Source organism: Dendrobates tinctorius, unplaced genomic scaffold (genome assembly GCF_039654945.1).
Source record: "Dendrobates tinctorius isolate UK_male_01 unplaced genomic scaffold, ASM3965494v1 ptg000251l, whole genome shotgun sequence".
Taxonomy (NCBI): domain Eukaryota; kingdom Metazoa; phylum Chordata; class Amphibia; order Anura; family Dendrobatidae; genus Dendrobates; species Dendrobates tinctorius.
The window spans coordinates 4,691,386-4,708,046 of NW_027361918.1; the positions used below are offsets into that span (position 1 = coordinate 4,691,386).

The 16,661-nt window shown below is 50.4% G+C and overlaps 1 protein-coding gene across 1 annotated transcript in view; it reads left to right on the plus strand.

Moving 5' to 3' along the window:
* The window catches only part of SNX17 (sorting nexin 17), an 88,488-nt gene that overhangs the window by 19,128 nt on the left and 52,699 nt on the right, over positions 1 to 16,661 (plus strand). Inside the window, exons 4-6 of the mRNA XM_073557766.1 lie at positions 9,968 to 10,085; positions 13,307 to 13,371; positions 13,629 to 13,739. Coding sequence (XP_073413867.1) covers positions 9,968 to 10,085; positions 13,307 to 13,371; positions 13,629 to 13,739 — 294 coding nt within the window. The remainder of the gene's footprint in view (positions 1 to 9,967; positions 10,086 to 13,306; positions 13,372 to 13,628; positions 13,740 to 16,661) is intronic.

Sequence of the window (16,661 nt, forward strand, 5' to 3'; positions counted from 1 at the left end):
TCCTCAATAATCAGAACCTCCCACTCCTGTCTCCAAGACTTTACACGTGCTGCTCCAATTCTTTGGAATGCACTTCCCAGGTCAATACGATTAGTCCCCAATCCCCACAATTTTAAGCGTGCCCTGAAAACCCATTTATTCAGACTGGCCTACCGCCTCAACACATTAACCTAATCTATCCCTGTGTGACACAGCCAAAAGTTTTACCATAACCAGGTTCCCCGCATCATGTTTGTGACGAACAGCCCACCGCCGTTCGTCCACTTACGGGCGACGACTAACGGGGGTCCCGCTGCCACCAAAACGCGACGGACAGCGGACCCTGTGTCACCACTATGTCACGATCCCACCACTGACACCGGTGTATCAGCGGACGGAGGGACGTGACACAATGCCGGCACACGGCTATCACAGGCGCAGTGGGGCTTATCTTAGTTATCCCAACACTGGCACCATGTGACCAAAAATATCCAGCAAGCTAATCTCGCTCTACAATTTGCCGCAGGGGGAGTTTAATTTGGATGCCCCACCACTGCTATCAATCTTCCAAGTACTGCGGGGATTTATGTATATCCCACTTTCTCAGTTCCACTTTGGAACTCACAGCTCTCCGGCGCCCCCCTTACCCTCAGGTCAGTCAGGGAACTGCACCTAGGATAATTGGTCGCCGGACGGGCTGCCTGTTGTGAACCGGCAATTAGGCTTCTGCAGTAAGGGAATTATCAATGCTGTGGCTGAAGCCCCTTACTCAGCAATATAAGACCCTTCTAGACTGCCAGCCAGCCGTAATAGCCATACACAACGCGCTGCCACCAGTCACGGTTACTTAATTCACAGTGTTAAATTAAGAGGGTCCGTGGCAAACCCCTTGAATTAGTAGCGATTATCTATCAAAGGCGTATAGTTCGATTCTTAGAGCATGGAGACAGATCTAAATAATTTCATTTATTTTCCGAAAGAGGACAGTGATTACAGATAAAAGTTGCTATAAAATTGAGACATAAAATATGTACAGTACAGGTATAAAATAAAAGTGGAGAAAACAAAGAGATTACACTCACAGTTCCATATTGTTCCTTAGGCAGACCATGCGGCTTTAAGGGGGGAGGAGCCACACGTCTCCATTCATCTGGAGTTCTTGTCAGCACGGACTCTGCAGCTGTTCTGAGCTGGTTTGCCCAGGAAATGCCTTATAGACTTTCCTATGTGACATCACGGAGAGGTGCATTCTGGGTTGATCCCACCTCTCTTATCCAAGTTATGTTTTGGCTACAAAACTTAGATTAGCTATAACTTTATGGGAGAAGCTGGTATGGACTCATCAGTGGTATCATGTTACCCAGCGTAATGAGCCCATCAAGAAAACATCAAACATCTATGCGATATGACCGTCCATTTGGGCGCAAATCATATCTCATGTTCTGGGCATCCGAGAGTTTTGCAACAGGCACCACAGCGAAGCTGGGTCTGCTCGGATCGCAGAAATATGATTTTTATATTTCTGCTGGGTATGGTTTTCGCGGGACAATCCCTTATTGTTTTATTCAAACTCCTGGTTTCAAACAAAGAGTTTAGTTCCCGCACTTTTTTTTCTCTTTCAGCTGAGAGAAGCCAAATGGTGTGAGGAAGATGGTCTAGCTAATTAACATTCCTGCTCTTCCAGAGGAAGTTGGTTTAAGGTTTCAGAGCTAGCCCAGGCAGGGGGGCACTGGTCAGTGTGTGAGTGAGCCATGGGCGAAAAGAGGAGGGGGGAAGGAGCTGCATGAGCTGACAGCCTGCATTGGCATAGAGGGCTGGATTTTTCTGGAAAGTTACAACAGAAAACATCATATTTTGTAGACAAAACCCCATACCTCACAGACATTGTACATCACACCTCCCCCCTTAAGAGGGCGCTAAGGAGGCATTACCTCTCGGTAATCGGCCATGCGCACCTCAGCGGGTTCGCCCCGGCGGGACAACCCATCGGCATTGCCGTTTTCGCTGCCCTTCCTGTGTTTTACAGTAAAATCGTACTGTTGAAGGGCAAGGCTCCAGCGGAGCAATCTTCCATTGGTTCCGGACACTGTGTGCAACCAGCTCAGAGGGTTGTGGTCGGTTACCACCGTGAAGGCGCGCCCGTACAGGTAGGGCTGCAAACGTTGCAGTGCCCACACCATGGCCAGACACTACTTCTCGATGGTCGAGTATGCCACTTCCCTCGGCAGAAGTTTCCGGCTCAGGTACAACACGGGGTGCTCTTGGTTCCCCGAGTCGACCTGGCTAAGCACAGCACCGAGGCCAAACTCGCTGGCGTCGGTCTGTACCAGAAACGGGCGACTGCTGTCGACTGCTCTCAACACTGGAGAGTTGCACAGGGCTGCTTTCAAAGCTTGGAAAGCCGCCTCACAGTCATCTGTCCAGTTGACTGTTTGGGGTAGCCTCTGCTTGGTGAGGTCAGTCAAGGGTTTGGCAAGGGCGCTATAGTCCTGTACGAACCGCCTATAGTACCCTGCAGTGCCCAAGAAGGACTTCACCTGTTTCTTGGTCCTGGGGGTGGGCCAGGACACGATTGCGTCCACTTTTTCTGGCTCCGGACTCATGGAACCCCCGCCTACCCGGTGCCCCAGGTAGTGGACCTCGCGCATGCCTATCTGGCACTTCCCCGGCTTGATGGTCAGGCCTGCCTGGTGAAGACGCTTGAGCACCTCCTGGAGGTGCTGAAGGTGTTCCTCCCAGGTGGAACTGAAGACGGCAATATCGTCTAAGTACGCCACTGCGTACTCCTCCAGTCCCCGAAGCAGGTGGTTGACCATCCGCTGGAAAGTGGCAGGGGCATTCTTCATGCCGAAGGGCATGACCGTGGACTCGTACAGTCCAAAGGGGGTGATAAAGGCGGATTTCTCCTGCGCCTCAGGGCTCAGGGGAATCTGCCAGTATCCCCGACTCAAATCCATGATGGATATGTAGTTGGCGTTTGTCAACCGCTCGAGCAGATCCTCGATGCGCGGCATCGGGTGGGCATCAGAGGTTGTGATGGCGTTGAGCCCCCTGTAGTCCACGCAGAACCGGGTGGTTCGATCCTTTTTAGGCACGAGGACTACAGGTGAAGCCCACGCACCTTTTGACCGTCGAATCACTCCCAGCCTTAACATCTCATCGACCTCTTGGCGCATGACTTGTTGCACCGTTTCAGAGATCCGATAAGGTGTTCGCCGTAATGGGGCATGATTCCCGGTGTCCACCTCATGAACCGCTAACTCCGTCCTCCCAGGACGGTTGGTGAACACGGGCCGGAAGAGTTCCAGGGTGGCCATCAACTGCAACCGCTGGGACACGGTGAGCGAACCACTTATCTCCATGTCCTCAATGGACCCATTGGCCTTGGCCTGGGCCAGCATGTCCAGGAGGGAATCTTCCTCCCCATCCTCTGGCAGATTGCAGACCGGTAGGACGCAAGCTTCACGTTCGTAGTGCGCCTTCAGCATGTTGACGTGAAAGGCCTTGCGCCTACCCCGAGCATGGTCAAGCGTGACCACGTAGGTGACCGGGTTGAGCTGTTGGTGGACGACGTATGGGCCTTCCCAGGCTGCCTGAAGCTTATCCGTTGGTACAGGGACCAGCGCCCACACCTTTTGACCCACCTGGTAGGTCCGCTCCCGGGCGTTCTGGTCGTACCAGCGCTTCTGGTCAGCCTGAGCCTGCGTCATGTTGTCATGCACCAACTGCGTCAAGGTCTGCATCTTGTCACGGAAGCGCATGACATAATCCACGATGGACACTTCTGTGGGGTTTGGCTCATCTTCCCAGGATTCTCTTATCAACCCAAGGGGTCCCCGGACTCGCCTGCCATACAGGAGCTCGAAGGGGGAGAACCCGGTCGAGGCCTGCGGAACTTCTCTGTAAGCGAACAGCAGGTGTGGGAGGTACCGCTCCCAGTCGCGCCCTTGGGTCTCAACCAGTATGCGGAGCATCTGTTTGAGGGTACCGTTGAAGCGTTCACACAAACCATTAGTCTGTGGGTGATACGGACTCGATACCAGGTGCGTCACCTGCATTTTCTCACAGAGAGCCTCCATTAGGCGAGACATGAATTGGGGCCCTTGATCGGTAAGCATCTCCCTGGGAAATCCTACCCTTGAAAAGATGGTCACCAGTGCGTCAGCCACCTTATCTGCCCTGGTTGAAGACAGAGCTACTGCCTCTGGGTACCGGGTAACGTAGTCTACCACGGTGAGAATGTATCGCTTTCCGGAGCTGCTGGGGACGGACAGCGGTCCTACAATGTCCACCGCGATTCTCTGGAAAGGCTCCTCTATCACCGGCAAAGGAATAAGGGGAGCCTTAAGAGCAGGCCCCGCCTTACCCACTTTTTGACAGGTGGCACAGGAGCGGCAGTAGTGTGTTACATCTGTCCCCATCTTGGGCCAATAGAAGTGTTGAGACAGCCGTGCCTTTGTTTTGCTGATCCCCAAGTGTCCAGCGAGTGGAATCTCATGGGCAATCCGCAACAACTCAGTTCTGAACTGATAGGGGACGACCAGCTGTCTTTCCCTCAACCACTCCTTTTTAGGGTCTCCGGGTACTGTCTCCCGGTACAACCTTCCTCGTTCCCAGAACACCCTCTCCTTATCAGACTTGGAGGTGGGCGTCTCGGCGAGACCTCTCAATTTCTCCAGGCTGGCATCTGAGTGCAGAGCAGCCTGGAACTCCATGCTGGAGGCTGCCAGAAGTGACGTCAGGGTCCCCTCTTTACTGGGACCCTCTGGAACCGGCTCTGGGTTCACCTCTGGTTCAGTCTCTCCTGTAGCAGCAGAGGGTCCAGAAGACAGTGCGTTACCTGCGATCTGGGCACTCTGACTGCGTGTGACAGCTGCTATGTATGCTGTCTCCCTGGGGATTTCTGCAGACCCACCAGCTGGTGCTGCCCTGGGCTCTACCTCCCCATCCACCCCCAACACTTCAGGAGCAGTGCTACTTATGGGCCAGTTACCTTCCTCGGTGGCACTGGTCAGCTGCATGGCATTACCTTCCTCATGGTCCCCATGCACCTCCCCATCCTCTTGAGCACCGTTGCTTGCTCCTGCCAGGGGTTCCTCAGCCGTCTCACTCCGCAGAGTGACGGGGCTGAGCACCTCGGTACCTGTGGACACATCTACCGTTTCAAAGAAAGGGTTAACGGGTTCAGTCGGCACAGATACATCATCATTCCTAGGAAAAGAATGGTTATCAGTTTGCTTTGGTACATTCACATCAGCATCAGCATCGTACCTGGGGAAAGAATGGTTGTTAGTTGCATCATTACTCATCAAGGCATTAGCAGGTAACACATTCAGTTTCCCATCATCAACATCATCAGGGTTAACGTTACCCTTATTATCAGTTTGGGGAAGGGTGTCAGGGACATAGTATGCAACCATCCTCCCCAAGTCAGTCCCCAATAAAACATCAGTGGGCAAATTTTCAGACACTCCCACCTCCCTCAACCCGCTCCCGGCACCCCAGTCAAGAAAAACTCGTGCCACTGGCAAGGGACAACGGGTGCCTCCAATCCCGGTGACAGTCAGGGTTTTCCCCTCAACAAACTCTTCAGGGGCCGCCAGTCCAGGACGGATGAGGGTTCGTTCAGCCCCGGTGTCCTTGAGGCCTGTAGCAAGACGGGCCCCCACCTGAACAGGTTGAACGTTGTCGTCAGCCCTCCCAACCACACCTCCCACCAAAAGAACAGAGGCGTTGGGCCCGGGGGCCTTGGCTGGGGGGTTCTTCGGCCTATCCGGACAGGTGTAAGAGAAGTGACCAGGCCGCTTGCAGTGGTGACACAGGCGACTGTCAGTAGCCGGCCTGTTGTTGGCAACAGGGACAGGGCCTCCGGAGGGACGGCTAGCTGGGGCATTGGGGTTGGTTGCTGGCTTACCCCCTTTCCAGCTGGTGGCGACTGGCCTCCGCGTCTCGGGCTTCCGGTTGGCCTCGTGGTTGTCGGCGATCTGCGCCGCTTTGTCCGCGTTCGTTGGTTCGCGGTCCAGGATGAACTGTCGGACCTCAGCTGGGCAGAGATGCAGGAACTGGTCTTTGATCATCAGGTCCCGTAGCTGCTCAAAGGTTTCAACGGACAGTCCATGGATCCACTGGTCAAAGTGGGTCCTGAGTCCTTGCACCACATCACTGTAGCTATCGTGTGGGCCACGTTGGAGGTGTCGGAACTTCTTTCGGTATACCTCAGGTGTCAGCCGGTATTTGGCGATCAGCGCCTGCTTTATGGCGTCATAGTCATCATCATGCGCTTGCGGAAGAGAAGCAAACGCCTCCAGAGCTTTGCCCTTTAGCCCTGGGGTCAAGTACCTGGCCCATTGGTCTTCGGGCAGTCGGTACTGTCTGCAGGCTTTCTCAAAGGCTCGCAGAAACGTGTCCAAGTCCCCATCCTTTTCCATTACGGGAAAATGCTCTGGCCGGGGTTTAGGAGTCTGGACGCTGCTGGGCTCACGGCTTCGGGCTGTGGGGGCATTCCACCCCCGCTGGAGCATCTCCAGCTCATGGGCCCTCTGAGCTTCAGCTTGGCGCTCACGTTCGGCTTGGGCCTCCTGCCGATATTGCTGGATCAGCCTCACCCGCCCATCCCTGTCTTCGGCGGGGAGTTCGTCCAAGGCCATTTGCAGATAGGGGTCCACCCCGTTCTGGTTGAATGTGGGGCCAGCGCTCAGGTGTGGAGCCTCTGCTGCAGCCCCATGGCAACTTGGGACAACTTCTGCGCTCGCTGGATTCTGGTCGTTGTCCAGCTGCACTAGAGCCGCGATCATTTGATCTTTGGTTCCTCCTGCGGCGTCTATGCCTCGGTACGTGCATAACCCAGCAAGGGTGTCCTTTTTCTGCTTCTGATACCACTCCACGGTCATCGCCGCCATGGTTGCCAAATAAAAGATAGAAAAAGAAAAACGAAGAAACGGGAGGGGGATACTTGCAAGTACACACTAATGTCTCAGGACTAGTAACCACTGAGTCTGTTCTCCAAAACCTATGATGCAGGATTCCCGCAGGAACCGTGCAGGTTTTTAGTGAGAGGAATGATTGCTCAAACCAAATCACTAATGCTCTAGGATTATCCCACCGCTCTGCCACCAATATGTGACGAACAGCCCACCGCCGTTCGTCCACTTACGGGCGACGACTAACGGGGGTCCCGCTGCCACCAAAACGCGACGGACAGCGGACCCTGTGTCACCACTATGTCACGATCCCACCACTGACACCGGTGTATCAGCGGACGGAGGGACGTGACACAATGCCGGCACACGGCTATCACAGGCGCAGTGGGGCTTATCTTAGTTATCCCAACACTGGCACCATGTGACCAAAAATATCCAGCAAGCTAATCTCGCTCTACAATTTGCCGCAGGGGGAGTTTAATTTGGATGCCCCACCACTGCTATCAATCTTCCAAGTACTGCGGGGATTTATGTATATCCCACTTTCTCAGTTCCACTTTGGAACTCACAGCTCTCCGGCGCCCCCCTTACCCTCAGGTCAGTCAGGGAACTGCACCTAGGATAATTGGTCGCCGGACGGGCTGCCTGTTGTGAACCGGCAATTAGGCTTCTGCAGTAAGGGAATTATCAATGCTGTGGCTGAAGCCCCTTACTCAGCAATATAAGACCCTTCTAGACTGCCAGCCAGCCGTAATAGCCATACACAACGCGCTGCCACCAGTCACGGTTACTTAATTCACAGTGTTAAATTAAGAGGGTCCGTGGCAAACCCCTTGAATTAGTAGCGATTATCTATCAAAGGCGTATAGTTCGATTCTTAGAGCATGGAGACAGATCTAAATAATTTCATTTATTTTCCGAAAGAGGACAGTGATTACAGATAAAAGTTGCTATAAAATTGAGACATAAAATATGTACAGTACAGGTATAAAATAAAAGTGGAGAAAACAAAGAGATTACACTCACAGTTCCATATTGTTCCTTAGGCAGACCATGCGGCTTTAAGGGGGGAGGAGCCACACGTCTCCATTCATCTGGAGTTCTTGTCAGCACGGACTCTGCAGCTGTTCTGAGCTGGTTTGCCCAGGAAATGCCTTATAGACTTTCCTATGTGACATCACGGAGAGGTGCATTCTGGGTTGATCCCACCTCTCTTATCCAAGTTATGTTTTGGCTACAAAACTTAGATTAGCTATAACTTTATGGGAGAAGCTGGTATGGACTCATCAGTGGTATCATGTTACCCAGCGTAATGAGCCCATCAAGAAAACATCAAACATCTATGCGATATGACCGTCCATTTGGGCGCAAATCATATCTCATGTTCTGGGCATCCGAGAGTTTTGCAACAGGCACCACAGCGAAGCTGGGTCTGCTCGGATCGCAGAAATATGATTTTTATATTTCTGCTGGGTATGGTTTTCGCGGGACAATCCCTTATTGTTTTATTCAAACTCCTGGTTTCAAACAAAGAGTTTAGTTCCCGCACTTTTTTTTCTCTTTCAGCTGAGAGAAGCCAAATGGTGTGAGGAAGATGGTCTAGCTAATTAACATTCCTGCTCTTCCAGAGGAAGTTGGTTTAAGGTTTCAGAGCTAGCCCAGGCAGGGGGGCACTGGTCAGTGTGTGAGTGAGCCATGGGCGAAAAGAGGAGGGGGGAAGGAGCTGCATGAGCTGACAGCCTGCATTGGCATAGAGGGCTGGATTTTTCTGGAAAGTTACAACAGAAAACATCATATTTTGTAGACAAAACCCCATACCTCACAGACATTGTACATCACAATGTTCCCACATGCTTTATGTATCCATTAACCCTCTGTGTCCGTACTGTCACACACCTAACATTATGGCTGGTCCATACAATCAGGGCAACTGTTACCACCCACCTTTCGTGTCTCCCTCTTTCCTCATAGACTGTAAGCTTGTGAGCAGGGCCCTCATTCCTCTTGGTATCTGTTATGATCTATGTGATTATTGTTATGCTGTAATGTCTATTGTCTGTAAAATCCCCTCTGATATGTAAAGTGCTGCGGAATATGTCGGCGCTATAGAAATAACATTTATTATTATTACTATGTTTTTGTTGAAAACTGTTTTTTGCCACTTGCATAGTGTGTTACATATTTACAATTTATTACAGTTTTTTGTGTTCTAAAGTTGTATTCCAATATATATATATTCTGTTCTACCTAAATATCTTGATTATTGGATCATAGAAATGATTAAATGTCTGATGTTCACATTGTACTACAATAAGTTTTTCACTTAAATATAAGCGATATATGTGGGAGTCGGAGTCGTGGAGTCGGAGTTGGAGTCGCAGGTTTGGCTTACCGACTCCACAACCCTGGATGTTAGAAAATATTTTTTTCCCCTTATATTCTATGTATAGTGTATATGTCATCAGAGCAGCTAATTTCTCCAAATAGGAGCTAAGAGGAAAAACAAACAAAAACATCAAACATACGGAGACAACATATGCTTGACTATTGATCTATGCACAGTTTATTGAAAGTTTAGATAAGCTTTAAGAAGTTCTTACCTTAATCCTGCTTTCCTGTTCACTCCAGAAGTTCTGAGATGAATGTAGGCATTCCTTCCCTGTGTGTTTGTTATTTTTCCCTTATCTGTTGAGGAGCTTCACTACTTATCATGAACATAAACTGCAGCACAGATTCATCTTGGCTAAAAGTCTAGACCTTAGATCAGGAATAGGACAGACATTTATAGGACATTTCATAACTTTCCCAAATTCTTATGAAAAAAATATTCCCCACAAACTGCATTGAACTATTGTACCCAAATTATTATATATTTTCGAGTCGGTCCATTTTATACCGACTCCACCAAAATGGACTCCGACTCCACGATTCCAACTCCACAGCCCAGCCAGTGACCACCCATCGCCCCAGGCATGCCCGTTGACCCCCTTCACGTCGCTTCTGTTACGCCCGCACCATGTGACTGTCCATCCTCAGCTTCTTCCCCTGATTTCTCTCGAATGTTGCAGCTCAGGAAGGAATATGGAAACAACGTGGTGCCGATCTTTCCACCCAAGAAGCTCTTCACCCTCACCCCATCCGAGGTGGAGCAGAGGCGCGAGCAGCTCGAGAAGTACATGCAGTCTGGTGAGTGACGGCAGCCCCTGCAGGGCGGTGTATGTGAAGTGACTGTGACCTAATATTAACTGGACCTCCCCCACAGTGACTGAGACCCCACCTCTAATGATAACCGTAACCCCTGCAGTCATCGAGACCCCGCCTCTGAAGATAACCAGAACCCTCGCAGTCACAGAGACCTCGCCTCTAATGATAACCAGAACCCCCCCAGTCACCGAGACCTCGCCTCTAATGATAACCAGAACCCCCGCAGTCACCGAGACCTCGCCTCTAATGATAACCAGAACCCCTGCAGTCACCGAGACCTCGCCTCTAATGATAACCAGAACCCCCGCAGTCACCGAGACCTCGCCTCTAATGATAACCAGAACCCCCCGCAGTCACTGAGACCTCGCCTCTAATGATAACCAGAACCCCCCCAGTCACCGAGACCTCGCCTCTAATGATAACCAGAACCCCCGCAGTCACCGAGACCTCGCCTCTAATGATAACCAGAACCCCCGCAGTCACCGAGACCCCGCCTCTAATGATAACCAGAACCCCTGCAGTCACCGAGACCTCGCCTCTAATGATAACCAGAACCCCCCGCAGTCACCGAGACCCCGCCTCTAATGATAACCAGAACCCCCCGCAGTCAGAGACCTCGCCTCTAATAACCAGTACCCCCCCGCAGTCACTAAGACCCCGCCTCTAATGATAACCAGAACCCCCGCAGTCACCGAGACCTCGCCTCTAATGATAACCAGAACCCCCGCAGTCACAGAGACCTCGCCTCTAATAACCAGTACCCCCCCGCAGTCACTAAGACCCCGCCTCTAATGACAACCAGCCCTCCCCTGCAGTCACCGAGACCCCTCCTCTATTGATAATTGCCTTTAACCCCTTAGTGACAGAGCCAATTTGGCACTTAATGACCAGGTCAGTAACTCTGGAGCTTCCATGGATCCCGGTGATTCTGAGAATGTTTTTTCGTGACATATTGTCCTTCATGTTAGTGGTAAAAGAAATGTGATATATCTTGCATTTATTTATGAAAAAACAGAAATTTGGCAAAAAAAAATCCAACTTTGAATTTTTGTTCCCTAAAATCAGAGATATGGCAAGCACAAAAAACGTAACATTTACCGCATGTCTGTTACATCAGCACAATTTCGGAAACATATTTTTTTTTTTTTTGTTATGACGTCGCAAAGGTTAAAAGTCGAGCAGCGATTTCTCATTTTTCTACCAAAATTTACAAAACCATTTTTTAGGGACCACATCACATTTGAAGTGAGTCTGGGGGGTCAATATGACAGAAAATCCCCAAAAGTGACACCAGTCTAAAAACTGCACCCCTCAAGGTGCTCAAAACCGCATTCAAGAAGTTTATTAACCCTTCAGGTGCTTCACGAGAACTAAGAATCATAGAATTGTAGAGTTGGAAGGGACCTCCTGGGCCATCTGGTCCAACCCCCTGCTCAAAGCAGGATTCGCTAAATCATCCCAGTCAGATGTCTGTCCAGCCTCTGTTTGAAGACTTCCATTGAAGGAGAACTCACCACTTCTCGTGGCAGCCTGTTCCACTCATTGATCACTCTAACTGTCAAAAAGTTTTTTCTAATATCTAATCTGTGTCTCCTCCCATTCAGTTTCATCCCATTGCTTCTAGTCTTTCCTTGTGCAAATGAGAATAAAGTTGATCCTTCTACAATGTGACAGCCCTTTAGATATTTGTAGACAGCTATTAAGTCTCCTCTCAGTCTTCTCTTTTGCAAACTAAACAATCCCAAATCCTGCAAGCTTTCCTCATAAGACAGGGTTTGCAGACCAGTCACCATTCTGGTCGCCTTTTTCTGAACTTGCTCCAGTTTGTTGATGTCTTTTTTAAAATGTGGTGCCCAAAACTGGACACAATATTCCAGATGAGGTCTGACCAAAGAGGAGTAGAGGGAAATAATGACTTCACGTGATCTAGACTGTATGCTTCTGTTAATACATCCTAGAATTGCATTTGCCTTTTTTGCTGCTGCATCACACTGTTGACTCATATTCAGTCTGTGATCTATTAGTATACCCAAGTCTTTTTCACATGTGCTGTCACTTAGCCCTATTCCTCCCATTCTGTATATGCTTTTTTCATTTTTATTGCCCAGATGTAGTACTTTGCATTTCTCCCTGTTAAAAACCATTCTGTTAGTTGCTGCCCACTTCTCCAGTTTATTTAAATCTTTTTGAATCCTCTCTCTCTCTTTTCTAGTATTAGCTATCCCTCCTAGCTTTGTGTCATCAGCAAATTTAATCAGTTTACCCTCAATTCCTTCATCTAAATCGTTGATAAAGATGTTGAACAATACAGGGCCCAGGACAGAGCCCTGTGGTACCCCACTTGAGACATTCTTCCAACTGGATGTGCAGCCATTTACGACCACTCTTTGGGTCCGATCACTAAGCCAGTTATGAATCCACCTAATAGTTGCCTTGTCCATTCCATACTTAATCATTTTTTCAATAAGGATTGTATGAGAGACTTTGTCAAATGCTTTGCTGAAGTCAAGATATACTATATCTACAGCATTTCCTTGATCCACCCAATCAGTGATACCGTCATAGAAGGAAATTAAGTTAGTCTGACATGACTTATTAGTTACAAACCCATGCTGACTCTGCTTAATCACTTCATTCTTATCCAGGTACTGACATACATGTTGTTTAATAATTTGTTCAAAGATCTTTCCTGGTATAGAAAAAGCAATGTGGAAGGAAAAAAATTAACATTTTACAAACAAATTTACTTTGGAACCATTTTTTTTTTATTTTCACAAGGGTATCAGGAGAAAATATACCACAAAATTTGTTTTGCAATTTCTCTTGAGTACATTTCCCTGGAAAAATTCCGATTCTGAGGGGCGCTATACCCTTATTCCGCAGCGCCGTTAAAAAGCTGCACTGTGGCAGAAGTACCCTTAACTGCCGCCATTAAAATGCGTATCGATGGTCGTTAAGGTGTTATTGATAACTGGACCGTCTCCGCAATCAGAGACCCCACCTCTGATATTAACTGGACCCCACGCGGGTCTTGCATGTGATGAATCTTCGTGCTGCTGTGTCCTGGAGATGAGCGGCATCGTACTGTTGTCTGTTATCTGCAGTGTGTGGCGCTGGTGACGCGGTGCTGGAGTCTCGCCTGTCTATAGGTGTGTTATCCGCGGCTCCGCTGCGCTCTGTGACGTCTTCCCTTCTCTCCGCAGTGCGGCAGGATCCGGTGCTGGGGGCCAGTGAAATATTCAACAGCTTCCTGCGACGCTCCCAACAGGTCAGTTCTGGCTTATTCCCCACCACGGCACATTAAAATCCTGTGGTGCATGCGGGGTCCCGTGCCTGCACGCGGTGCTGCCGGGCGGCACGCGGGGTCCCATCCCTTCGTGCCGAGCTGCATGCATCACCTCACAAACCTCTTCACTGCAGTGCTGGTGGGGTACAAGCTGCCTTTTCTCTGCGACGCAGCCCCCGTCTACAGAGCTGCCAGGGTGTGCGGGGTCCCATTTCCACCATTGTTCACTTTTTCCCTAGGAGACCCAGCAGATCCCCACAGAGGAGGTGCAGCTGGAGGTTTTTCTTTCCAGTGGTCAGAAGACAAAAGTGTCAATTCTGACTTCTGATCAGACTGAGGACGTGCTGGAGGTAAGAGGTGTATGTGACCCCCCACTGGGGACGTTTCCTACCATCTATGCTGACCAGTCTTGGTATTCTCCTGTATCCTCCTCCTGTCTGTGGTGACATCACGGTGACCTGTCTGATACTCTCCTGTAGCCTCCTCCTGTCTGTAGTGACGTCACAGTGACCTGTCTGATACTCTCCTGTAGCCTCCTCCTGTCTGTAGTGACGTCACAGTGACCTGTCTGATACTCTCCTGTAGCCTCCTCCTGGCTGTGGTGACATCACAGTGACCTGTCTGATACTCTCCTGTAGCCTCCTCCTGTCTCTAGTGACGTCACAGTGACCTGTCTGATACTCTCCTGTAGCCTCCTCCTGTCTGTGGTGACATCACAGTGACCTGTCTGATACTCTCCTGTAGCCTCCTCCTATCTGTGGTGACATCACGGTGACCTGTCTCATACTCTCCTGTATCCTCCTCCTGTCTGTGATGACATCACAGTGACCTGTCTGATACTCTCCTGTAGCCTCCTCCTGTCTGTGGTGATATCACGGTGACCTGTCTGATACTCTCCTGTAGCCTCCTCCTGTCTGTGGTGACATCACAGTGACCTGTCTGATACTCTCCTGTATCCTCCTCCTGTCTGTAGTGACGTCACAGTGACCTGTCTGATACTCTCCTGTAGCCTCCTCCTGTCTGTGATGACATCACAGTGACCTGTCTGATACTCTCCTGTAGCCTCCTGTCTGTGGTGACATCACAGTGACCTGTCTGATACTCTCCTGTAGCCTCCTCCTGTCTGTGGTGACATCACAGTGACCTGTCTGATACTCTCCTGTAGCCTCCTCCTCCTGGCTGTGGTGATATCACAGTGACCTGTCTGATACTCTCCTGTTGCCTCCTCCTCCTGGCTGTGGTGACATCACGGTGACCTGTCTGATACTCTCCTGTAGCCTCCTGTCTGTGGTGACATCACAGTGACCTGTCTGATACTCTCCTGTAGCCTCCTCCTGTCTGTGGTGACATCACAGTGACCTGTCTGATACTCTCCTGTAGCCTCCTCCTGTCTGTGGTGACATCACAGTGACCTGTCTGATACTCTCCTGTAGCCTCCTGTCTGTGGTGACATCACAGTGACCTGTCTGATACTCTCCTGTAGCCTCCTCCTGTCTGTGGTGACATCACAGTGACCTGTCTGATACTCTCCTGTATCCTCCTCCTGTCTGTGGTGACATCACAGTGACCTGTCTGATACTCTCCTGTATCCTCCTCCTGTCTGTGGTGACATCACGGTGACCTGTCTGATACTCTCCTGTAGCCTCCTCCTGTCTGTGGTGACATCACAGTGACCTGTCTGATACTCTCCTGTAGCCTCCTCCTGTCTGTGGTGACATCACAGTGACCTGTCTGATACTCTCCTGTAGCCTCCTCCTGTCTGTGGTGACATCACGGTGACCTGTCTGATACTCTCCTGTAGCCTCCTGTCTGTGGTGACATCACAGTGACCTGTCTGATACTCTCCTGTAGCCTCCTCCTGTCTGTGGTGACATCACAGTGACCTGTCTGATACTCTCCTGTAGCCTCCTCCTGTCTGTGGTGATATCACGGTGACCTGTTTGATACTCTCCTGTAGCCTCCTCCTCCTGTCTGTGGTGATATCACGGTGACCTGTCTGATACTCTCCTGTAGCCTCCTCCTGGCTGTGGTGACATCACTGTGACCTGTTTGATACTCTCCTGTAGCCTCCTCCTGGCTGTGGTGATATCACGGTGACCTGTCTGATACTCTCCTGTAGCCTCCTCCTGTCTGTGGTGATATCACGGTGACCTGTTTGATACTCTCCTGTAGCCTCCTCCTCCTGTCTGTGGTGATATCACGGTGACCTGTCTGATACTCTCCTGTAGCCTCCTCCTGGCTGTGGTGACATCACGGTGACCTGTCTGATACTCTCCTGTATCCTCCTCCTCCTGTCTGTGGTGATATCACGGTGACCTGTCTGATACTCTCCTGTAGCCTCCTCCTGTCTGTGGTGATATCACGGTGACATGTCTGATACTCCCTGTAGCCTCCTCCTGGCTGTGGTGACATCACAGTGACCTGTCTGATACTCTCCTGTAGCCTCCTCCTGTCTGTGGTGATATCACAGTGACCTGTCTGATACTCTCCTGTATCCTCCTCCTCCTGTCTGTGGTGATATCACGGTGACCTGTCTGATACTCTCCTGTAGCCTCCTCCTGTCTGTGGTGATATCACGGTGACCTGTCTGATACTCCCTGTAGCCTCCTCCTGGCTGTGGTGACATCACAGTGACCTGTCTGATACTCTCCTGTAGCCTCCTCCTGTCTGTGGTGACATCACAGTGACCTGTCTGATATTCTCCTGTAGCCTCCTCCTGTCTGTGGTGATATCACAGTGACCTGTCTGATATTCTCCTGTATCCTCCTCCTCCTGTCTGTGGTGATATCACGGTGACCTGTCTGATACTCTCCTGTAGCCTCCTCCTGTCTGTGGTGATATCACGGTGACCTGTCTGATACTCCCTGTAGCCTCCTCCTGGCTGTGGTGACATCACAGTGACCTGTCTGATACTCTCCTGTAGCCTCCTCCTGTCTGTGGTGACATCACAGTGACCTGTCTGATATTCTCCTGTAGCCTCCTCCTGTCTGTGGTGACATCTCGGTGACCTGTCTGATACTCTCCTGTAGCCTCCTCCTGTCTGTGGTGACATCACGGTGACCTGTCTGATACTCTCCTGTAGCCTCCTCCTGTCTGTGGTGACATCACGGTGACCTGTCTGATACTCTCCTGTATCCTCCACCTCCTGTCTGTGGTGATATCACGGTGACCTGTCTGATACTCTCCTGGTGCCTCCTCCTGTCTGTGGTGATATCACGGTGACATGTCTGATACTCCCTGTAGCCTCCTCCTCCTGTCTGTGGTGACATCAC